Source organism: Rhodnius prolixus, unplaced genomic scaffold, assembly GCF_049639745.1.
Source record: "Rhodnius prolixus isolate KJV_2025 unplaced genomic scaffold, Rpr scaffold_8, whole genome shotgun sequence".
In the NCBI taxonomy this organism is placed as follows: domain Eukaryota; kingdom Metazoa; phylum Arthropoda; class Insecta; order Hemiptera; family Reduviidae; genus Rhodnius; species Rhodnius prolixus.
In genome coordinates this window covers 11,714,376-11,739,309 of record NW_027411593.1, presented here as the reverse complement: position 1 = coordinate 11,739,309, position 24,934 = coordinate 11,714,376, and the positions used below count along the sequence as shown (strand labels likewise).

The window sequence follows — 24,934 nt, the reverse complement described above, 5'->3', positions numbered from 1 at the left end:
TAGACCTCGATTTCGTGTATGGTCAGAGCAAATTATCAGTAATTTGATGATTGAATAGTCAAGAAGATTTTAAGGTTACAATTAGGCTTAGAGGTGAACATTTAGAATCCTTTTTAATGTCCCATACTAGATAATGAAGTTATTGAGATGATTTTCGCTAACAGGATGTTAAAAGTACTAAGCTAAAGTAATCTCAGGTGATGAAACCATCAAAGTCTTTTGATGGGCGAAGAGCCGTGGACAGGAGTAACTACTTACAATGGCAATGGCCAATTCTGAATAAGGATCTAGAATAATATTTCCCTCTACAAACCTTGAAACTTTTAAATTCTTCAAGGAGGCACTTAGGATAATCGGAGAACAGGCTTCAGATGTAATTACTCTATGTTCCCAAAACACTCTTGCCCCTCATCAAAATATTCTGATGATAGATTGAGGGATTCAAGCTCGAAAGAGGGGATTAGGATAACCAGTCCCTAATGCCAACAAACAGAAATTACCGTTTTTATTTACTTTAATGTAAATAAAAATGTAAATGTAATAAATGTTTGTCTTAAAGGTTTTAATAATTTTCAATTTGCTTTTCTTTGTTGCATGACATAAGCAAACAAAACATCTAGAACTTCTAGCAGTAGGACTGTTGCAAAACAAACTTTCTATTGACACTATCTAAGTTTGTTAGCAAATAAGTAAAAACCAACTATGAAAAACAAAAACTAAAAATCTTATACTCTTTCCATTTAGATAGAAATTTTATTTTTCAAAAAGTTTCCATATTTCCTTCCACTTCTTCATTTCATTTCTTTTCGTTTCCTTTTTTAGTCTCTCTACTAAACTTGGAACAAAGAAAAACTCAAAGAAAGATAAAAGGCGAACTCTTTATTCTTCTTTCGGGTTAACTTTTTAATAGTTGATGAGAAGGTTAATGTTCTGGATGATATATGGCCCTACTTTGATTGCTGGTAGAAGTTTTCCTTTAAAAATGAAAACAAAAAATATCTCTTTACTAATGACTTGGAATTATTTCCTGTGTTTTTGTTCTTTGTCACGAAATAAATGCTTACTCTGTGTTTTTTGGTCAAATTCAGACATTATTTTGCTAAATTAGAATGGAAATATTAAATCGGATCGATTTTTTTAAAGTATGATTCAGGTAGGATAAGGGAATCAGTATTTATTGGATTACTGCACTATTTGTGTAAGACTCAGATCTTTAGATATAATCGAAACAACAATTTTTTTCTCTTTTATTTGTGCTACTTTTATTAGCGCTGGTTAAGTTACAATGATAACAGTGAACTGTAGTAGACATAAACGAGTGGAAACATTACCCAGTGGTAACACTCCAAAATACTGAACTATAATAGTCACTCTCTTCACTAGAGAGGTGATCAACTGTCTTTCTAGACGTCTTGTTCGGTTGTCAGGAAGAGTTCTAGAAAAAAGATTTTGGGCTAGAGGATTTAGTTTAGTTGAACCCCATTTCTCTATTCTGCACGCCCAGATGGGTAAACAAAAAATTAAAAAAGGATATACATCATTTACATCACTATATTTTATCACAGCAATGTATATTTATAACAATTTTAAATAGGAAGGCAGTTTTAAATTTGGGAATATTTTACGTAATATTAATTTATATTGAAATGAGTAGAGCATTGAGTATTGATGGGTAAAGGAATTTGATTAATTGCTAGAGATGCCTGGCAGTTTAATTAATGCTGTCAGTTTCAAGGAGTTGTATTTCCTTTTCATGAGTACTGAAGATGCTTCAAAAATGTATATTTTTTATCTTCTATCTCTAGTAAAATATCTTGTGAGGATTTAAAATATTTATCAAACAGCGAACTCGTAGGTAACAAAGGTAAAGAAAACAGTCTAACGTATACGGGAAGTTGAACTTCTGATAGGAACTTCTGTAATAAATCTTTTACTTAGCGTTAAAAGCATGGACCACAGAGAGGAGAAGAACTTTAAAGAGAGGAGTTATTACTTCGTTGAGAAATTACCGAAAGTAGCAGCAGTATGATTTTCTTTAAAAATCTAGAATTAAATTTTGAATTGTTTGAAATATTTGTTTAGAAAACAATTGATTAAAGGAATTACTGGGGTAGGAAGTTTTATATCCCCGCAAAGTGGCAAAGTCATTGTGGTGTACGATCATTGCTAATATATGCTAATTTAAGAAGGGCTAAATGTGTTGTTAAAATTCAAAGTTTTAAAATATTCTTCTATGAAAAGTTCGCTTTTTACAAAAATATTTTGTTCGAAATTGAACCATCAGAAAGTCTGGTGAGGATTTATACCACACTTTCAGGTTTAGTGAGTCATCGTTTATTGAGGCACACTTTGCCGAAATAGCTGTCACCCTACTACTCCTATAGTGGTTCTACCTTTTTACTTCTACTTTATCTATACTAAGCTTAGGGCAGTTTATTACTGTGTTAGTTAGTTTTAGTTTATTAAAACATAGTTACTTAGTTACGACTTTACAAGGTTGTATAAAATAATTTGTAGAAAGTTACTACAGGGGGTCTTACAAACCGTCTGATCATAAATTTTGTAGCAGATTTACAAACTAATATCGTGGCCTTCAGAATTTAGCTAGTTTCGTGTTTTATAAGTCAGATAATTTTTTTTTACCGCTGGTTTTTTGAAATATGTAATAAAAGAATTTTAGAATTCAAACTTTGGTTAACTTTGCTTAACATATTATTTAATATATTCTTCAAGACTTGCAAATAGGCTATCAAAATAATAATAAGACTTAAAACTATCAAAAGAAGGTTATTGATTACAAGTAGATGAAACTTTTCGTTGAGGTCGTTCAGATATTGGAAACACAGAAACGTTTTTGATCTTGATTTAATAAAATTGCATATTTTCTCACTAAATTTCCTAGATTAAAATCTAGATGAAAGAAAGTAGACTTGTTGGGATCATTTCATTAATCTAAGTAAGAGATTTATTTTTTTTAAACTTTAACAGTGAGAAATTACAGTATCCATAGTCAGAGACATTGCAAGAACAGAATGGATTTTTTAGAAAGAACTACTGGCGGAGTGGTAACACTTAGTGATTCTTGGCTCATTAACTTAAACGTTGCCTGGTGACGATGCTGAGAAGACCTTGTATGTACTTCTCGCTTTTTTATTTTTCTTATTTTATTGTTGTTATTTTAAAATAATTATCTGGCAAGTTTGGCCCTTTTCCTTTTGCAATTGTTAACTTGAGCTCGTATGAATTCCTCCCTTGAGATCCCACAGAACAATAATGATTTAAATTTAATTTTAAATAAGTTTTGTAATATAGGAAGCGGTGTTTTTGTTGTTATTGTTCATATTTTTTGAACCAACACGTTAAAAAGTTTTGTTAGACGGAAGTGTTCCCGAATAGTTTAAAAAAATTAAATAAATAAGTAAAAATAAATCAGTTTACAAGTGTTTACGAACAAACTAGGAATGGAAAAAGCCTGGAATATATTGGATTTTAAATAAGGAGAAGTGATGAATAAGCATTTTCCTCAGGGGACTCGTTTGTGGCAAGAAAGCATGAAGGATAACAAGCAACGTGTGAAAGTTAGGAATATCCTATGTATTGTGGGCTGTTCTAACTTCTTAACAAGTGAAATACATCCTCTGGACGTTTCAAGAGGAACCTAACACACCGAAACTATATTCATAAGATCGTAAGCAACTTTCACAAAAAGAAAAAAACACCACAATTGTGTGCAAATTTGAGTAACATTATTGAAGTATTGCACGTTATTGCCTTATTTTTCTTTTTATGTTTCTATAATATTTGGAAAATACAACTACAACAAATTATAGAAGGTATTTCATGAACATGAGGGTCTAGAAAGAAATGGCGATCCAAATCTATAGGTGAAATAAAATTATTACAATATTGGGGAATTATTGAGTTAGGACGGATGGTTCCAGAATGTATGGAAGGTGACAAGAGAGCACTTGTCCATGCCGTTGACTGAAAGGAATGCATTCTTTTAGTTTGTAGTCTACACTAGTCTTCGCTGTATTTCAAATTAGCGGTTGAAGGAATTATCATTTGCTCGGATAGTTAGACTTCTCTGAAAGCACTAAATTCTGTATCTTTACTTCCAAATCGGTCCTGAAATTGAGACAGCAGACTGAAAATAGTTTATTTTAATAATGATGTTGTTCTGGTCTGAATGCCAAGTCATTTGAATTCATTTTGATTGCCTTGTTTTTTGGATATGAAGAATGTACATTGGTTGGCCAAATTAGGCGTCTCTCATCCCTTTATTGGCCCTGAACTTGTTATCAGTTTTTGGCAGATATCTGTCTAGCTTCTTCAGGAAGTTGATGGTTTCCCATCATTAATCTTTATTAATTAGCTCGATTAGACGTCGACGATCTAAAATAGATATTGTTAATAGTAAGGTAATTTTTTATCTGTTGCGGTAATCTTTAAGGTTAATTGGCTACTAGTAATTGCAAAAAAGAATTCGTGTTGGTAGGAAATCATCACTTACATCAATAAAAAATGTAGAAAGAGAAATTCACGTGTAAGTTTTACAACTATATTTGGCTCATGATAAAGACCGCTTGAGAAAATTGAGATTTTTCGCTAAATTGGATAACTATTACTTTTCCGTAGTATCATTGAGTTAATGGAATTACTATAAAATATATGAACTCCATTCCAATGTTGGAATTGTGGGTTCAGATTTCCACTAACCAGAGTACAAAAGGAACATGTCAATAAATTTGCCAAAGGAAATGTTTCTATCAAGTGCAGGAATCGGGAAAATCTACAACTAGATTAAAATTTCTAATCTCTGTACCAAAATCCTAATTAGATGCAATTAATTATTGTAATTAGTTTTAATTAAAAACATAAAGTTTTTGATGAATTACACTTACAGAAAATCTGTTTCAATTTTAGTGTTATCATCTGCCTCTTTATTTTTTTTAAAAGAAAAAGAAAAGAAAATATTAGAACATACAAATTTGGTATTTCTCTAAGGTGTAACTCAGTAGCGTCAGCATTTAATCATTTTCTAGTTTTTTGCAATTCCCTCTGAAGTGGTTCTCTAGATTTTTCTTGAACTTAATATACTTGGTATCATACATGTGTATCTGAATTTTTTTTTTTTTTTAGTAGTTCGTTTCCTGCTAAACTAAGCCATTTTAAGGCAATCATGAACGAGATGAGCACTTAAGCCGAAAAAAGCATTCTAGTGTACTATCGCCTTTGGTATTTACTTAAGAGCATTAGATGAGTTCATAAAATGCCAGGATTGAAGAAAATCGTTTGACCCGAATTGTAAATTAACCATTTATTCATTTCCCACGATTTTTTTATTTCTTTAATTATACAGATTACTCTGTACGTGTAATATTAGCGAGAATTAAATAAATATATTACGAAATTTATTCATTAAACGTGAGTGTACGTTAAATTTGTTTTATTGTTTAAAAACAAAAAAAAAATGGGTAAGATAAAGTAATGTGAGTGTATCATACCATTTTTCTTCTGATAAAATGAAGATTTATATGCAACTTCTAACAACGTAGGACACTGTAATTACAATTAATTGTTCATCTCCTAATGAATCCAGCTTCATTTCCGTTTCTTAGGACCCTTGTTGAATCCCCAAACAGAGTATCAAATCTGTTCTTCCGGCAATCTGCACAGCAAAGTTCGCATCTCAATAAATTAACAGAAATCATAAAACGGAACTTTTTGCTTCACCACTGGTTTGTTTGTTTTTTAATAAAAGAAACCAATAAAAGGAAAAAACTATATTTACTTTCTGCTGAAAATATTGAAAATTTAATGACATGATAAACAAAATGTGTATATATTTTTGAGATAATAAAATTGAATGGTTATCATCATAACAGTCAGACTTTAACATCCTAAATTATAGGTGGCTAGTCACGCTTGCGGTCCCTGCAGGTCCATACGACATATGTTTTTTCTGTATGCAGTAGCCCGATCATTTAAATGGCCTAACAAATTCGTTTGAACTTAGACCACCGATGAACTTTTTTATCAGCCTCTGTATGGAGTTAACCACTCACGATTTGACCGTTTAAGCATCCGTTCTTTGATGACGGCACTACTGCAAAATAAAAAAAGAGTATAATAAATTATTTCTTTCAATATAAAAAGTTAAACTTTTTTAAATATACTATAAAGTTAAATAAAATAAAATTACATAATTATAACTGTTTTTACAAAGGCCTAACCTATTATTATAAATATTATAAATTAAACCAGTGTTTTTAATGTTTTCTAACTTCTATTTCAGTAGATCCAAAGCATTAAAAAAAATGACATTTTAGGGGACTTGGTCATCCATTAGTGAAAGTCTTTTTACATGAAAGTCTTTTTGTTTCATACCAAACTGGAGTCTGAAGTCTATAGTCTTGAGTGTAATTGCTAATTCAGTTTCACTTTTTCTATTCTCATCCTGATCAAATACATTATTTTTTTGGTAACCTAAAAACTATATTAATTATTTTTTGAGTGAATTTATAGAATAGATATAATGTATTCTGATTAGAATGTAACTGAGAATCCGAAAGACAAGTAATAAATCATTGAATGTGGCATCCTTCCGCCAAACAATGATGCCAAGTTGACAAATCAACTAAATCAGATTGTACTGTAGTGTTTCCTGCGTCAGATAGTTTTTTTAACTATAAATAAAAACTATAAATGAATGGAATATTTGGAAAGTGTGACCATAAATTGAATTACTGAATCGATGGTGTGAAAAGGAAGCATATATTGAGTATTAATGGAATTCATAAAACTAAGTGACAATCAATCATACGCTACAATAATACATCTATTATACATACACATCTTTATCCATCACAAATGTAGCTACTGTTACTCTTGTCACAATTTTTTTGCCTTTGAAAATGAAATGAATTGAAATAATGAAACAAAGTTACAATGAAGATTTGGAATATGCCATTTTTTGCTATCCTAGCCCATCCTAAATCCAAGAGACCAAGTATTGAACTATTTTATTGTGAGGTAAATACATTATTAAAATATTAATTATTTTTGACAACCCAAACCCTTGAATTTATTTAAAAGAAAAATCTCTTATATTCATAATGTTCATTAAAGATTTGAATTAAGTAGGAGAGCATTGCAATCAAATCCATTTGTTTTTAAGATGTGTCTTTACCGAAAATGCATGTTTTGAGGGTTATATGACGGCGAAAAAAGTTTACAGCGATTAGAATGATTCATGTGATACATGAAAAAAAAATTTCTAAAAGAGAAAAATGGTCACCGCTGTCTAGAATTACTTACACTACTAAAATTGATTGATGAAACTACCTCTCCAGTTTATGGTTGATTGGTTCATCTTCTGTACAAATGAAAGCTGATGGTCTCGTACTTTTGCTTGATGCGGGTTTTGTCAAGTAATCAATTCTATTAATGAAGGCCTAACTGAATCTATCTACTGTCCTAGCTGGAGTCTCCATTTTTTAATTTTTTGAAACAAAAAGTGGGCAGATGGTTCATTCAACACCATCCCTTCTCCATCAATTCACAAATATTGTTTAAAGTAAATTTCATCAATCGTTAACTATAAAGATAAATTTCATTCATGAATATATAAGTTTTGGTAAAAAACAAAAAAAATAAGGCCAATATTCTTGATAAAGATTAACAGCACTTTAGTAAGGATCAGTTTCAATGTATCAACTCGCCCTATTAAATCAATTTCTCTAAAAAAAATCCTCATTTAGTATGATGCCAATCCTGTCAAAATAAACCTCTAGAGAGCAGCTCTAAGTAACGAACCTGATTATGAGTCCAGTAAAACCTAGAAGTTCAGTATGTTCTATTGTTTATGCAGACATTTTGTCGCAAGGACTTGATTTATCCGGTAGACTGTGAAATATTTTTAGGTATGTCCCAATGTGACTAGGGCTTGAAACAGTATTAATAAGACATTGGCGGTCACTCTGTTTATGTCGTTTAGAACAAAAGCTTGACATTTGGACAGAGTCCCAGTCTGGTATCCAGAACTGAAATTCCATTTCACCAGAGTTTCATTAGCCTTCAATTCAGATGTGCTGTGGAAGAAGATCGCAAAGAAGAAGGTATTTCTTCCTCTGCCATTTGAATCCTCCACCAATTGATTATTACGATTTTTGTAACTTATCAAGAGATCCATCATCATTCTAGATAATTTCTTTCTTTATTTATTTTTTGCAATATACTGCTTTTAATTTAGTTGATCTTGGCTTTCCTGTAATTTCATGGTAAAAAATTATTTTGAATGCGCCGAAACAAACACCAATGACAAAAACTAGGGACTTTATTCTTCTCGTTTTTAATCTTGCTATTTCGATTTAATTTTGGACATTTGATTAGAATACAACAATTTTCCTTTCTAGCAGTGGAGGGAACTACTTCCACAAAAACGGAAACTTTGAAACGATAAAAAACTTCATGAGATTATTTCTAAAACATGTAATCAATATAGTTTTGTTCAGCAAAACAGTAACACAGTTCCATAACAAATCGAAAGATAACCAGCTATTTATCACGTCACCCAATCTTTCTTCTCCTACACATGTAATTGAAACCTCTTGAAATGGATGTTCAGTGCGGCAATGACTCTCCAGACCACTTCAGAAAGTCTTCTCTGCGATAGATAAATTACGATCCCATAAATAATGTTAGTTAAACGCAGACTAGTTACTAACATGTATTACCTACTTGTTATAAGTTATGAACGGCTTGTTGAATCCAGTAAATAAGACTAGCTTACCTTGTTTCTGTCGTAATTTATCTGGCTTCAAGAGGATCTATGTGAAACCGTTTAGTGTAACAGGATGAAATGTTTTAAAAGTCTCAAGACCTTATGTTACTACAGTTATTCTGCGGCTTTTCCGAGCGATGCCGCCTTCCCTTCCTTGACCTTGGAGTTTATTTAATGGTTAATATGAGAACTTTACAGTCAACTATGTTTGCTAGTTGCCTCCCTACACGATACCTAGTTAGGTAATTGAACGAAAAGCCTGTCTGAAAAAAATAGGCATTTACTTTTATTTTACTATACTTTTTTCAATCTTAGCTTAGATGCGTAGGTAAATATTAGTGAATAATTTCCAATTTCCTGATGATGTTTCATCAATCACTTAGTCTTTTCAACCATAAGGTTAAGTAGAGCTGGAAGGAAATAGGGAAAGTAAAGTATATTTTCAATAATAATAAATACCACGAGGGCTGATAATTAGCGATAATTCGAGTAGATTAATAGACTGACTGCTTCCATGATAATTGTAGAACACCATCTGTTGAAATCAGATGACGGAGGTTTTATTTTGCCCCTACAATTATCTGACCTCTAAAGTATAACAGCCAGTAATAGGTTGCAAGTAAAATGTTTGGAACATGTATTAACATCTTGGCCAGAACTCGTGCTTTAAGTAAAGGCCAACGTATCAATTTTGGCGTTAGAAAAATGACGGTGAGCAATTACCATATTCTTCCGACATTAAGGATGTGGTATTTGGTGCACTTATCTGTTAACATCTTTGTACCCAAATTTTATTGGACTGCAGGAAAAAGTTTTACCGAAAGGTCTCCAAGATCTAAGGTGTTGTAGAACAAAAAATTGTAAACGAATTTATTGTTGTTTTCAAATGCTACCATCTATATATCCCTTTTTTAAGTATTATATTTTCATTCATTTATAAAAATTGATAACTTTGTTACTACTTCAATTATTTTTATTTACAGAACATGTACAAGAATGTCTGCTGAAGATGTTATTGATGATGAATTCCAAGATGTTGGATAAACTGCTTTCTTGAGGGAGCAAAAGTAAGAAAACTGAATAGAAAAAGTTAATTGAAAGCGATGAACAGTAATTTTCATTTTGCATCCAAATGCAGACGTTATTTCCAAACATTAGTGACGAAACTACGTTACGCCAACTTCAAGACCATCTGATTAATTCAGATGACGGTCATCGCTTTATACTGCCTCTAGAATTATGTGATCTCTGGAATATAACAGTCAGTAGTTCGTCGCGTATACAATGTTTGGAACATGCACCCCAGTTGACATCTTCGGCAAGAACTCGTGCCATTGTGCTCGGTGTGATGGCCGTCATATCATTCATTGGCAATGTGCTCACTATCATCAGCATAAGGAGTTCCAGGTGTGTTATTCTAAATAGATATTTGTTCCTTCGAACCATAATCCTATATATATCCAGCAAACATGCTTAGATAAAAAAAGGGCTAATGTAAAGAATAGCGCCCGGAGGTGTGGCCTGTTTATTTTTGGTGCATGCGCAGTACAGCACAATTACCGTTGACTTTTTAAACTACTTCCCGCCAATGTTCAATATATTCTTTTTAAATTTCTCAACTTCCCGCTAATGTGCTGTAGATACTTTTTTTGAATTTCTTAGGCTGGAACCATAGTGGAGCGGCGAGCAAAGCGGCGATGATAGCGAAGAGCGAAGCGGCGAAATCAAACACAAGTAAACATATGGGACCGCGCATAGTGGCGAGCAAAGCGAAGATAGAGCAACTCTATCTATTTCTAGTTTTTGTTTTTGCCGCTTCGCTCTTCGCTATCATCGCCGCTTTGCTCGCCGCTCCACTATGTTTCCAGCCTTAGCTATTTATGTTGAGCGCGCATGCGCAGTACACTTACTGCATAGTAACTGCTTCTTTTTCAACGTATTATCAGTTCCCGCTAGTGCCAGTGTGTAACTTTAGGTTCCTTTTTTTTGAAACTTCATAAAAGATGAGCGTTTTGAATTTACAGTTTTTCTTTAATTTAAAGCATGAATGTAGTCTGAGGGAGGATAAAGAGATGAAAGTTTTATCATTTTGAATAAGTGTTGGTTTAATTAGTAAAAGATATGTAGGTCCGAAGTGTGGAAGTGAGATAAGTATGAAAAGGAGTCATTTTTCCATGGGCGATCAAATGAGAGCATTATTTTAAGGGAGTGAATAAAGTGTAGAAACAGAAGGATAGGGATTGCATTGAATAAGGTAGGCTTCTTTTCTTTTGTTTTCCATGTGTCTGAATTACAAATTAGAGTTGTGTGTTAGTGGATTAGTGGGGCAGTGAGGGGGTGTGGGGGGCGAAGCCCCCCATAAAAACAAAAAATAGATCAGGGGGAGTGGGGGCAAAGCCCCCACAAAAAAGGGTGTGGGGGGCACAGCCCCCCACGAAAAATGTTAAATAATCTTGAATTAATAATTCGAAGTGATTCTGATTCGCTGTTGCCATATAACCCGCCAGATTTAAATGTAAATATAAAATAAAGAAATATTTTTATATTTACATTTGAATTTGGCGGGTTATATGGTAACAGCGAATTAGAATCACTTCGAATTAGGCCACACCTCCGGGCGCTATTCTTTACATTTACCAAAAAAAGTTCTCCTTTCATTGTGCGATCTAAACAATATTCCCTAGCTATTTTTTTTTTTTTTTTTTTTTTTTTTTTTTTTTTTTTTTTGGCGCATCAACAGCTGAGGTCATTAGCGCCCGGAGCTTTTTCCAGTGCACTGCCGGCCTCCGGACAGTGTTCTCTCGTTACAGACAACACTGTCCATCACCGGACAGTGAGCTGTAAGAAGCTCCTAGGAAGAGAAAATCTAAGGGTCAGCTGCTGGATTCGAACCCGGGACCTCCGCGTGGGAGTCCAGTATGCTAACCTCATGGCTAATCCCTTCCCTATTCCCTAGCTATTATTTCATTTATTTTTTGTAGGTTTTATATTTAGTATCTATTCCTTTATCTCAGTCTCCATTCTTATTATTTGTGTTGATAGATGTTCTCCGATTGTCCCCTTCACTTGACAAATTAAATAAAAATAAAACACTACACCTCCACCTCTAGTTACAGTATCACTTATAAGATTTCACTATTTATACTGTGCATTGATTAATAATCTTAAATACCGTCTAAATTTAAATGGATATTTGATTTGAACAATGCTGGAATAGGATTGTCCAGAAATGTGAACAAGAAATTAGCGTTGGGAGTTACTCCCATAATAAAAACCAATAAAATGCAAGCAGACGGCAGATTTGTTTGTAAATGCTGATGAATTCTGCTTGCGTTTGTCTATACATCTGTCTAAAACTATATTCATGAACTAAGTTAGAGAAGGTTTACTTGTTTTAACTCCCTCTTTCGTTGAAGTCTTTCCACAATTAAAAACTGAATTTTCTGTTGAACATCTCTGATTTATGTCAGATTCAGTCTGTCTTTTCCAAGTAACTAAGCCGTAAAGACTTGTCATAACTTCCCCTTAAGTGAATAATAAGGACAGTGCTTTTTGTAGTGTTTTCAGCACAAGTTAATAGGTCTGTGTGATAATTTGTACGATCTTCGTCCAACATATCTTAAACTAAATCATGTATTCTTAGAGTACGACCAAGAAATTTTAGAATTGCAATTTACATTACAAAAAAACTGACCAAAGCTACGTTCACAATAAATAAAAAAATTAAAATATACATTATTTGCTTACCAAAAAAGGGAGAGAGTATTTTTTGATTGGGACCAATGTCGCGTGATTGTCTACTATTCAGTTTAAACGTTTTATTTATTTCCCAGGAAGTAAACTTGCGTTACTGCTGGGCACTTCTTTGCCCAGGATTATACTATTCCTAATTAAAATAAGGGTTTTGTTAAAACACCTCTTCTTAAATCCAGAAAGCGATAGTATCAGGAAGCTTTCTCTTTGAAAGGTGTATCAATATCATCGATGCAAGTATCTTTAATAAGTACTTTTGATTTTCGGCAACCAACGAGCTCATCCATAGAAGTGAGTATTGTGCTGAGGTATGATCAGAGATTAAACATCAGTAGATTCAGAACCAAAGGGAAAAGAGAGGCCCTAATTTAACCATACATACCTAATTTGAGATACCAAACTTCTCAATTCACAAAATCCTTAACCAGAGACTAATATAAGAGCTTTTTTTTTTTAATTTAATTTCGCTAATTCAGTTTTACGTTTCTTACAGACGGCGGCGAAGAAACCAGAATTGGTCGGCGGTATACGCTCTGATCCTCCATCTCTCAGTGTCTGATCTCCTGGTCACAATATTCTGCATAGCTGGAGAAGCACTCTGGAGTTACACCGTAGCATGGACGGCCGACAATGTTACCTGCAAATTGTTCAAATTTTCTGAAATGTTTGCACTCTATCTTTCTACATTTATATTAGTATTGATCGGCCTTGATCGATTTGTGGCAGTGCGTTATCCAATCAAAGCAATCAGCACTGCGAAAAGATGTGGCCGATTTGTTGCTGGAGCTTGGTTTCTAAGCTTTCTTTTAAGTCTTCCTCAGGTGAGTAATTAACTAGATTTCTAGTCTTTCATTATGTACTTCAAGATTTCTAGTTTTGTAAGATAGTCTTTTAATAATGTAAGGATTCTTTCGGTCATTTTAAATTTGTCGTTAAAAAAAGGGAATGCTGAATCTGACAAATAACATCTTCCTGTCTAATTTGTCGGAGAAGGACGGTTTCATGAGTCTTTACGATGTAATCGAAATCACTTCACGTGCACATCTTATATGTATATAGTTATATACATTGCTGAGTAGCTTCCTCTAGATTTAACATACATGCTTTTAAGAGTAAAATCGGAGTTAAAATATTACCTTCCGGTGGACCGGCTTTCCCTGGCAAGAAAGAAGATTAAATACAAGTGTTGCTAAATTACTTGTACAAGGAAATATATTTAAAATTCTTCGAGTCCAAAATTGTTTAAAAATTATCTTTCAGTCTATCGGAAAAACAATTTAGTCATCATATATTAGAAGAACTATTCGAAAGAGATAAAGATGTTTCATTTATACAAAAAAAAACGTCCAAAATACTTTACTTCAGAGATGTATTTCTGTATGTTTACTTTGCTCTTGTATTTTATTTTTTGTAGTATAAAGCCAAAGCCTTGTTGATGCTCACGTCTAACCTGGAAAAGCCAATGCTCTCAGCTGAAAGCTTTACCATCTTTATTTTAAGATAGCGCCCAACTAAGCTCCTTAACTCTCATAAGTTTTCATTTGAAGCAATTCAACATCTTGAAAACTCGATATTTATGCCATATAAAATAACAATTTTTATCTTGAAAAATTATTTAGTATGATGCAATAATTTTAATTTATTTTAATTAAACTGTTTAATTTTGCCCGCTAATTGCTGCAAAGTCTGAAGCGTGCAATTTAATACAATTGTCAAGAAAGAATACTTACTTACATATGCGATTTTAATCTCTGTAATAACTACTATATGTTTATAGTTCTGAACATGATATGGTAACTGAATGATTTGGTAAAAATAAGAAAAAGTAAAGGGCTGACATTGAATTGAGTAAATAATCAGAATACGAGTGAAAAAGTTCACTAAAAGATAATTGCCCTTTATCTAATGCGTTTTTTTAGTCATGTTCTTAAATGTTATTTTCTTAAGAAAACTTTCTTCTTAATTTCTCACCTTATTGCATCTGCTTACTCCAAGAATACATTTCACTATTCGTATCTGCGTTGTCTCTAGGCTGACGACTAACTTTCTTATCAGAACCTAGTTCTAGCAGCCACATAGTTGGGCGGGATAGATGCAGTTCGACAAACTACTCAAACTATTTGGATATTTCTTTTGAAAATGTGCACAAGAGCCCGATATTTTCTTTCAAATAAAGTTTATTTCCCCAATCTTTTCTTAATTACAACTTTCAAAACCAAAATGACAATGTTCTCAGTCTGTCTCTTACCATTAATTAATATTAATTTTAATATCTTGCTATGAACAAAAATATTTCTAGTCATCTTTCTTCATCAACTTATGACATTCTTTTTTTTAACTTTTATTTCACAAAATTTTGTCTTATATAGTTCATTCCTTAGTAAACATTTTATTTAAAATTAAATTGGTAAAACTTATTCAAACATCAAATTATTAACTTCTTTTTAAAAGTTATTTCCTTTTCTGTTCAATTTATAATATTAATAAAAATCAGTCAGCACCTCCCGTTAATGATACTCTTCTATAGTAACATATGTTCTGAATATTATGTAGAATGTAGAATTGATTATCTTGAAGCATATCATTGCAGCCTCCTGAGACCATCCAGAGTTCTCCGATCAGCCTCCTCCTCTCTTTGCGCTTTATACCCTCCAGCCTCCAAGTGCCAGAAGTTTGATATTACATCGCAATCAGATCGGAAATAAGAGGATATTAAACCTCTTCCTTACACAGTCTACAAAGGGACTCGGCCTGGAGCCGTTGCCAGTTACCAGCGAACCACAAGGAGTGTACTTTGGCTTGTCCTCCAGAGGATAGTTGAATGGACTTGTGTGTCAAAGGCTAACCCTAAGTAGCTACTTCTGTAGCCCTTAAGATTCGTAGGACCGTAAATGGAAAGGTGCCTCTCGGAAGTGTTGCCTGTCATTGAGTTCAGGTAAATCGACTTGCCTAGCTGGATGCCCAACTTTCGCGTATGAGACATCATACATTGGTGTGAGACATAAACTCACTTTAAATCAGCCTAAATTTAGATAACAGGCATCCTAGACTAGAAACATGACCGTAAAAACTAGTCTTTGTTCGTGAAACTACCACAGTCACGGAAAAGAAGAAGAAACAAACCAGTACTTCCCGCTGATTTAAAAATTTATTTAAAGAAAGTAGAAAATTTACGATCTTCAAATGGCATGAAGCTTTTGAACCTAAATGTCAAATATTATTAACGGAACAAAAATAATAACCAGATGAAAGACCAAGAAGTAGCTTTCTGCTTATTTGTTTGTTCACAAACCATTCAAGCCATTCAGAAAACAAAGCCTTTTTTGAAAGCCCCAATACAATAATTTCTTATAATAATTGTCTGGGAAGTGGCGCCACTTAGTATTCAATTGAAAATTCAAGTTCGGTTTCACTATTTTCTAGTCTATTTTGTTTCTTAAGAGATTGAAGTACAATTCGACTACCTCTTCGATGTAAAGAACAAATAAACGTCGTATACAAGTGTTTTTTTATACTCAACTAGGTAAACGTTAAATCTATGACATCACGTTTATATCGTTTGAACATTTGTTCCAACTATTCCCAGAATTATTGAGACTTCACTGAAAGTTTTGTAGCCAGTACCCATCGAAATTGCACCTTTCTTTTTTGTTTTTGTTTTTTACACGTTATTAAGATAGTAAGATCATTCATGGAATCGGATAGTGGATTCGATCGTTACAATTCACATGAGGGTGACAGAGGGGTTGTGATCACAAACAATATTTAAAAAGGTTATTCTATTTGTTAAAGCGACAAATTATTCAGCAGAATATACAAATAACAGTAATTTAATGGATTAAACTAATGATAAAACTAATAATTAAATAAAGAATCAAGATGATTTTGTACAACTTTTATTGAAGAGGTACAGATTCTTCTCTAAGGACTGTCGTATCAATTAGTAAGTGAATATCGATCATTGCATCATTGATTATCATTCAATCCACTATAAGATTAAAATATAAGTACGAAATAGGATGGGATAAATGCGACTTTGGTACTCGACCTCTGAAAGAAAGTTAACTGAGCTTTTGGCCCTAGTTAATCTGAAATGTCGCCTTAATTGGGCCAACTTAGTTTACTCTTGAACAGGAAATTCACACATCCCTATTAATTCCTTCCTTCCATCATTACTATGTGTAAACTTAATGAAATTGAAATAATTAAGGAAGCTGAAAATTTGTTGTGATTTAATTCATTAAACAATCTATCTGGTAATTTAATTGTTTAGTAAAGTTAAAATATAACAAATTTTGGACCAGCCTTAAATATCTTCAATTGATTTCATTGATTTTTCCATTTGAATTCAAAAAGTTTTGCAAAGATTGTTTCACTGGTTCAATTTATTTTGATTTCATATGAAAGAAAACTTATTATTACCAATTTTCCTGTGTAGCCCTCCAAGAGGTTTGTACTACAAGCCTTCCGCAAGTCTAATACAAAGTAATCTAGACAGCTTTTAAAGAAAATTGTCTTTAATTTTTATACAAAAAAAAAAATCACTACTTTTTTAATTTAAAAACATTTCCCAAGCAAACTTCTGTATCATATTTTTAAAAAAATTATTTAAGAACGTAGTTCACTTGGAAATCAAAATTCACTATGAAAAATCATAGTTCACTCGAGAGATAAGGAAGGACTTTATATCAGGAAAATATACTGACTTATAAATAAGTATACCAGCGATGAAATATTGCATCTGCAAGCTCCTGGTCATATTTCAATAAAAATATCAGTGACTATTAAAAAATAAATAAATAAAAAACAGAGTATGTTATCAAAAAATTATTAACGGAATACTCTCACCACTTGCTCGCTTTGCAATTTTCATATAAATTTGAAGTTTTGTATTTTTGCATAATATTTAGTTGCACTTAAATAGATATGTAAGCGAATCCCATTGAAGTATTTTAAAGTAATTTTTCTTTTCTTCTTTTGCGTTTTTAAGTTCGGATAAATAAACACTTTAGTTTTAAAAGCGATATGTTTATCGCAAAAGTTTGATGCCCAAGTATTGTAGTTTTCAAGGCCCAAAAAGGCTGTAAACATTTTTTTAATACCAATTTATAAATAATCCATTAGAGCTGAAAGAAACATTTACATAAAACAATACATTAGTTACTTAACTTTTCTTTGGTGTTGGTATAAGAAAGAATGAAATGGGTTGTGAGTTGTTTAGTTATCACTCAGAGAAAGTCCAGTAGAATTAAGGAATAAAAACAAATTATGAACCAGATACTCTATAATTTAACGAATATTATTTATGACGAATTTTTGTCCAGTTAATACAAATTTTAATCTTTAAAGTAGTTCTCCTACTCAAAACGTCTTCAAAATATGGAAGAGGAAAAAAAATAGGTAGAAAAGCTAAGATAAAAACTTATTCTTTCTCGAATATGAAGGAGTATAATCTTTTTTTTTTACTCGAGTCAAAACTCGAGTAACCTTTAGCAGTAAAAGAAATTAAAATGTAAATATTTTTATTTGCTATGAAAATACTTATTAGTTGATTTGCTCTAACATTGAGCTAATGTTGCACCTGCAACGTTGTACAGCAATAATTCTCTCGGTGGTTTCATTATTTTAATTTATGTACTTGTTGGCACGATCAATGGCGCTAGATTAAATTTCCACCGCTATTCAACAAAATTTATTATCTTTACTTTGATTCCTTTCACAAAAGTTGCCCTAAATAATATTTTATTTTTCAAGTCTCAGCATTACCTGTTGTTTAATTTGTTATCTAAAAAAATGATGTAATTTAATAAGTATTTAAAGGATTAACGTCTGAATTTTTATTAATCCACATTCATCAATGGATGTTTTGGATGATTTCATTGCTATGGATAGATACAAATAAGCCTTTGGTAAGAAAGTCAGTCAGTTGGATACCTTTCGCGGGGCATCGTAAAAATTGAACATAAACAGTAGAAACAGAATATACTTTAATAGCTGCAAAACTCTTTGAGGATATATACCGTTTTTTTCTGGTTATAAGTTTGACGAAAATATATTTTGATTTTTGTTTCACAGGTGTTCATATTTCACCTGTCTAAAGGACCATTTTATGAAGAATTTTATCAGTGTGTAACTTATGGCTTTTATACAGAACCATGGCAAGAACAATTGTACACAACCTTCAGCTTTGTGTGTATGTTCATGTTACCATTATTGATTCTAATCATTTCGTATGTGTCAACAATAATCACAATTTCACGTAAGTTTCCTTTAATTGAAATTAGTAATCTTTTTTTCTGATGTTAATTTCTATGTAGAAAAAAAAAATCGTTCACTTCAATGTTGTAATCTTTTATTTTATTCAAACATACTTTTACAATTTAGTGGTAGTTCAGGTCACTTTGAGTTTTTCACAAAGCATACTTGATATATTGCAAATAACATATTTAAAAAAATAAATAAATAAAATTATATATTTAAAAATCCTTGAATAATCAGATCGTCATACGAGTATTCCTTCAGATTACCTTTATGGTAACCACCGAGATGGTGTAGCGTGTGCAGAGATTCTGTTCGCAGAACTTTATTTTCAATGTTTCATCAGTGAGTTAATTGTGGTCAGCCTAATTTCGCAAACATCAACTCCATGATTATGTTAGTTAATTGGCGTAGCGCTTAATTTCAAAACCATCGAAGATTTGCTTTCTACTTTCAAAGGGTTGAGCTGCAGCTTCTACTTTAATCTATTCAAATTAGTAAGGTTCATCCTGTGTTGTATGAGTTACCATGTTATCGTCTGGTTTCTAAGTTTGTAAAAAAGCCCAAATTTCCGCAGTAATTAAAATGAGGCTGAGGTTTCAATAAAATAAATGAGAAATATGACTCCTCTTCTTCTGCCTTCATAATTGAGTTCTGATACTAACTTAAGTTGATGTACTGGTGTGTACTTTGGTCTGAATTCAGATTAACAATAAGCATCAAATGTTTTAAGAGTCTTCTGTTCCCTATTTTTCCTCAAATTTTTGTGAGAGGGTTTAGTCGGCTAACCAGTCAAAAGAGAATTTTGGCTCACCAGCCTTTGAGTTTAAATTTATTTATTCTATTTAAAAAAAATAATAATAATAAAAAATAAATAAATAAACACAAATTTGTATTATTATTACAATTATTGTTTTAGAAAGTGACAAAATGTTCCGTGATGAAAGTAACAATACTAGTGCTACAAGAAAATTGGACATTAATCGAAGAAGATTAATACACAGAGCAAAGATGAAATCATTTAGAATATCTCTGGTCATTGTGGTTACATTTATTGTCTGGTGGACTCCATATTACACGATGATGATAATTTTTATGTTTTTAAATCCAGATAAACATGTAAGTTTTTAAATCAGTTTCGTACATATTCACACAAAAATGTAATGTTTGCCTTTCTCTTGAAATTTTAATTAAAATTAAATTCAGTTATCGTCATATTTCGGTAGCTTTTGTGTCCAAGTGAAGATATTGAAAAAATGTGGTAATGGAAGAGAAATTACTGAGCTTTAAATAATATTATGGAAGCCTGGCAGCTTCTCGCTTCTTGCTCTTGCAAAATCAATAAAGTTCATTTATTTTTTCATGTAAAAAATTTAATATTCCAATTTAAAGCACAAAATTTGCACAAATCCAAATAGTATTATTTACAAAAGGCTCATGCAGATATCAAGCAGATAATGTGCTTATATCAATTCTTTTAAGAACCGCGCTAACAGATATTTGAGGAATAGGAAAGTTCCATAACTAAATTGGAGTTCCAAAGGAATGAGAAATGTTTATGTAAACGAATTAGGCCACACCAGTGAGTCTGGCCGTGACTGGTGTGGGAACAAATTTTATTTGAACAAGGATAATAGAATAGAAAAGAAAAATTATGTTAAATGAAAACTATACTATAAATAATAACTTAAGATTTAGAGCACTATGTCATTTTATAGTTGAGCGAAGAATTACAAAAAGGAATATTCTTCTTTGGAATGTCTAACAGCCTTGTAAATCCACTAATATATGGTGCTTTTCATCTTTGGCGACCTTCAAAGAAAACCGGGAGCGCTAGGTCTGTAAGTGTTTACTTTTTGCTTTTGCTTATTTTCTTCCTTTAATCTATCACATAATTTTATATTTCTTTTTAATTAACATTTAACTATCCTTCTGTAAGAAAGTAGGAGAGTTTCTTTTGTTTTGATTCTTTTTTTACAGATTATTAACTTCAGAATTTGGCATGATCATTGAGAATTATTGATTAACTGAGCCTAGTATTGATCTAACATACTTATTTGTGGAATTGATGATATTCTAGGAATATTTTCTTGTAAGAATGAGGAGAATAACTGTTCGCAATCCGAACCCAAAAATATTTTATTTTAGACGATGCGGAAGATTAATCTGTTATTGATTCTTTGAACTATTATGTATATTTTGTTGTAATTAACCCTTGCATTGCAAATGATGGTATTTATTTTTAAAAAAATAAAATAAAGTTAAGCGCTTATTACATTTTCAGCTAAAAATGAATACCGATATTACTATTTTAAATTATAAACATGATTTACTTTTAATATTCTGAATAAGTTTAATAATTTTATCATAGGGAAGGGATTAGCTATGAGGTTAGCATACTGGACTCCCACGTGGAGGTCCCGGGTTCGAATCCAGCAGCTGACCCTTAGATTTTCTCTTCCTAGGAGCTTCTTACAGCTCACTGTCCGGAGGCCGGCAGTGCACTGAAAAAAGCTCCGGGCGCCAATAACCTAAGATGTTGACGCGCCTTAAATCATAAAAAAAAAAAAATAAATAAAAAAAAAATAATAATTTTATCATGTTTATAAAAAAAAAGTCGAGATATATTTTATCCAAAATATTCTGTTTCGAAGGCCTCTAGAAATATCTTGTTTTATGATTATAAATCGAAGCTCTTCACTAAGTATAATTCAATTTTTATATTATTTTTATAATTATTATTATTTTTACTTTTTTGCACTTTTTTTCGCGTGTACATTAATAAACTAGAACTTCCTTTCAAATTAATGATTAGTTAAAACTAACGCTGAAGCTTAGCTACTCATTCTGTCAATGTAAATTATGTAAATAATGTATAATTAAAATATATATATATATGTACTTATTAAAAATTAACAGCAGAAAAAACAAATAATCAAATTCTATTCCATACTTCAGGGAAGGGAGCACGCTACATACTCCTTGCTCAAGAGGACTCGGACGTGGCACACTCCGGGAGGAAGAGACTACCTTTGTCTTAATAGAACAAACGGCGACAGCAAACAATTTCAACAGATCAGCGTCCTTTTGCCAAACAACAAGGATCCAATGTAATTATTAAACTAATTTCACATGGAAACGTATTTTTTACAGGAGAAGTGTTACAGGATAAAGACACTCCTAGGTTTTCCTAGAAGGCTAGAAAAAATATGCCAACCTAATACCTTGGCAGATTGAGCTAAGGAAGATAATTGGCTTTTGGGGAAGCATGTACTGTAGTAGAAACTAACTACGAAACCTTTTTGCTGGAAATGGGACTAGTAGGGTGAAAATCATAGCCACCTACTTGGGATATTATATATCCAAAAGTATTGGTCTATTCTTCTAGAGAGACGTGACCGAATATCGCCTACTTTAAACAGAAAAAAGTTTGTGGCTAATTTTCTGCTCGACAAGGGCCATGATTCTCGTAAGCCCAATTCCAAATTTTGCAAATTGGAATCACTAAAACAAAACCCTTGACTTCATCTTGAAGGACTTATATTCCCAGATATACCCCATACTGTCTTTAAAGAGACATGGGTCTTCAAGGGAATCAATATTTACATAAGGCTGAGGTGCCTTTATATATTTTATATTTTAGCTGGATGAACTGTTCGTTGGTGACCCCCAAATATCATACAGTACGACAGTTCCCTTTAACCGAAACTCTAAATAACGGATTCTTCTGAATAATATTTTTTGATTTCGTTACCTAATTTAGTAACGTTATTATGTAATTCATGATATTATAAATATCCTTCATGATGTCATGGTTATGTTTCTGTGATTAAAACAATACTTTACAAGAATGGCTGCATCAGATTTATTGAGCTCAGATGATTGTATATAGAAGACATTATTTTTGTAAAAAAAAAAGAAATAGTTCGACCTAATTAAAAAAAAATTTCATGCATCCCATTTGATGCTAGCAATAGTCTGTAGACGCGTGACTCAAGATGCGTTTGAATGTAAATACACACGAGTTATAAATAGTGAATTAGACAAGTTTTTGAAATTTCCGTTTCTGTTTTTGTTTGTTGATACTTCTTTTCGCTGTCAAAAATTTATATTTTCTGCTTCTGAGAAAGTATGTATACAACTTGGTAAGGGGCGATTTTGATTTGATGATAATGTCGGAAATTTTATATTTCTCACGCCTCTATAAAAAGAGAGTGAAATAATAAAATTTTGAGAGATAATCAAAAAGATATATTTTAACCATGGATAGCGACGAATAGTTCGAATAAATTCTAATTACGTTTTCGGGCAAAAGGATTAAAACTGTCCGGTAGGACAGTTGTATAAGGGTTGATCGAAAAAAAGTGCACGAAAAAGCGTAACGTTGAAAAACACCCAACTTTGACAATTTTTTTCTCTTTTTCTACAAAAGATAAAATTCCCAAATTTTCTTTAAAATAAAGGGCAAACCCTCCTTTATAGATGTAATTTTTTTGCAACAACCCAGATCTAATAGTTTTCGAGAAAAAAGTTTCCGAAAATGAGCAAAAACGGCTTTTCCAAAAAATGTTCTTGTTCTTGTTCTTCTTGTTACCTTTTTTGTAAACAACGTAGCGCCTAAACGCGTGAACCGATTTTTATGAATGAGGTGTCATTCGATTCGGAATTTTATGTAGATGTGCCTTTTGGGGGTCTCGACTCTGTACATCGAATGGGAGAGGAGTTAGCCCCCTTAATGTAAGGCCCCCTCCAAAATTATTATTACTAATTACTCTGTAAATCTTGGCCCGATTTTGATAAAATTTGGTAGGATGATAGGGTTAGGGCTCCCCTACCTAACATTATAGCGGCGATCAGCTCTTACACTTGTTAAGGGGAAGTATAGCAATCGTTTCAAATTATCGACACGTGAACCGATTTTCATGAATGAAGTGTCATTCGAATTGAAATTTTGTACAGATTTACACTTCAAAAGTCTCGACGCAGTGTCTCATAAGGAGGGGAGTTCGCCCCACCCAAATAAGGCCCTTTCTAAAACTATTATTACCAATATTTTTATAACGCTTAGTCAAGATTTTGATAAAATTCAGCTCGAATAAGTGGTTAAAGCTCCTCTACGTTGCTGTGAAGTGCTATCATGCTCTTGCATCTACTAACAGGAAGTACTGCAATCGTTTAAATTATCAATGAGTGAACCGATTTAAATCAATGAATTGTCGATTAAAAAATCTTTGCCTCTTTGCCTTTTAGGGAGAAGTACTGCAATCGCAATTTATTTTTCTTACTCCTCTTAAAAGGAAGTACTGAAATCGCAGTTTAATTTTGCTATTTACGTACAAATACCTTCCTATATTATTCAAAACGCTTTTTCAAAAAAATTGTTATTGAGGATGGTTTGGGGCACCGCAACTATAATCAATCTTTAAAAAGATCTCTCCAGTGGTAGTTATGGTTCCGACTTACCACCTTATCAGGTTATAATGATAGAATTGCTTATTCCAAATTTTAAAAAAATCTGTAAAGCAGATATGTAACATTCCAAATAGACAAAAAGGAAAATCTATCCAAAAGGTACAAAAATCTCCTTAACAAAAACTTACAGTTTAAAATGTTAAGTATAAGGGTTGATTAAACGCCAAAAGGTACACAAATCAGCGAGTACCCAACATTTCATTAATATTTAAGTAATTCTACTGCATTAATTTTCATTAATAAGTTATTTTTTAGAATTTATTAGATGTCACAGACCCTTATGCTGGCCATTTTCGTCTACAAAATATATGTTCAAGTAGCACTGTAGATTGACTGTAATATCTAGTTATTTATAATAATCAAACTACTAATTACAGGTTTAAAAGAAAAACGTTATAAAAAATATAAAAAAAAATATGAGGCTAAAAAATTCAAAACCTTTTTTAGAAAATGCTTACACCAACATACATCAATGATTTTGTTTATTTTATTTATTTATTTTTATTTTTAAATAAAAATCGTCGGTTTAAGTTCTTTCTTCGATTAAAGCAATTGTTATTTTATGAAGTAGTCAAACGTTTATAATAATAGGTAAACAAACGTTTACAATAATTGTTGTTGAATAATCTACTTGTTATAACTGTGTGTTATTTGTGCTCACGAATA

At 32.1% G+C, this 24,934-nt stretch overlaps 1 protein-coding gene and 1 long non-coding RNA gene across 6 annotated transcripts in view; one reads left to right on the top strand and one right to left on the bottom strand.

The window, feature by feature from the left end:
- CrzR (corazonin receptor) overlaps positions 1 to 24,934 on the top strand; it is a 160,886-nt gene that overhangs the window by 131,336 nt on the left and 4,616 nt on the right. For 3 of the 5 annotated variants that reach the window (XM_074121718.1, XM_074121722.1, XM_074121720.1), the window contains 6 exons: positions 9,769 to 10,192; positions 13,032 to 13,359; positions 18,614 to 18,797; positions 19,716 to 19,915; positions 20,515 to 20,637; positions 21,755 to 21,906. In XM_074121718.1, the coding sequence (XP_073977819.1) occupies positions 9,918 to 10,192; positions 13,032 to 13,359; positions 18,614 to 18,797; positions 19,716 to 19,915; positions 20,515 to 20,637; positions 21,755 to 21,906 (1,262 nt within the window). In that variant the 5' untranslated portion in view covers positions 9,769 to 9,917. Of the gene's footprint in view, positions 1 to 9,352; positions 9,626 to 9,768; positions 10,193 to 13,031; positions 13,360 to 18,613; positions 18,798 to 19,715; positions 19,916 to 20,514; positions 20,638 to 21,754; positions 21,907 to 24,934 lie in introns of those variants that run through there. The other 2 variants (XM_074121719.1, XM_074121721.1) reach the window with 2 other exon arrangements.
- Positions 5,772 to 9,089, bottom strand: LOC141450868 (uncharacterized). The gene is made up of 2 exons (XR_012456376.1): positions 8,795 to 9,089; positions 5,772 to 6,109 (listed from the first exon to the last, which is right to left on the bottom strand). It is a non-coding gene; the product is annotated as an uncharacterized lncRNA (long non-coding RNA).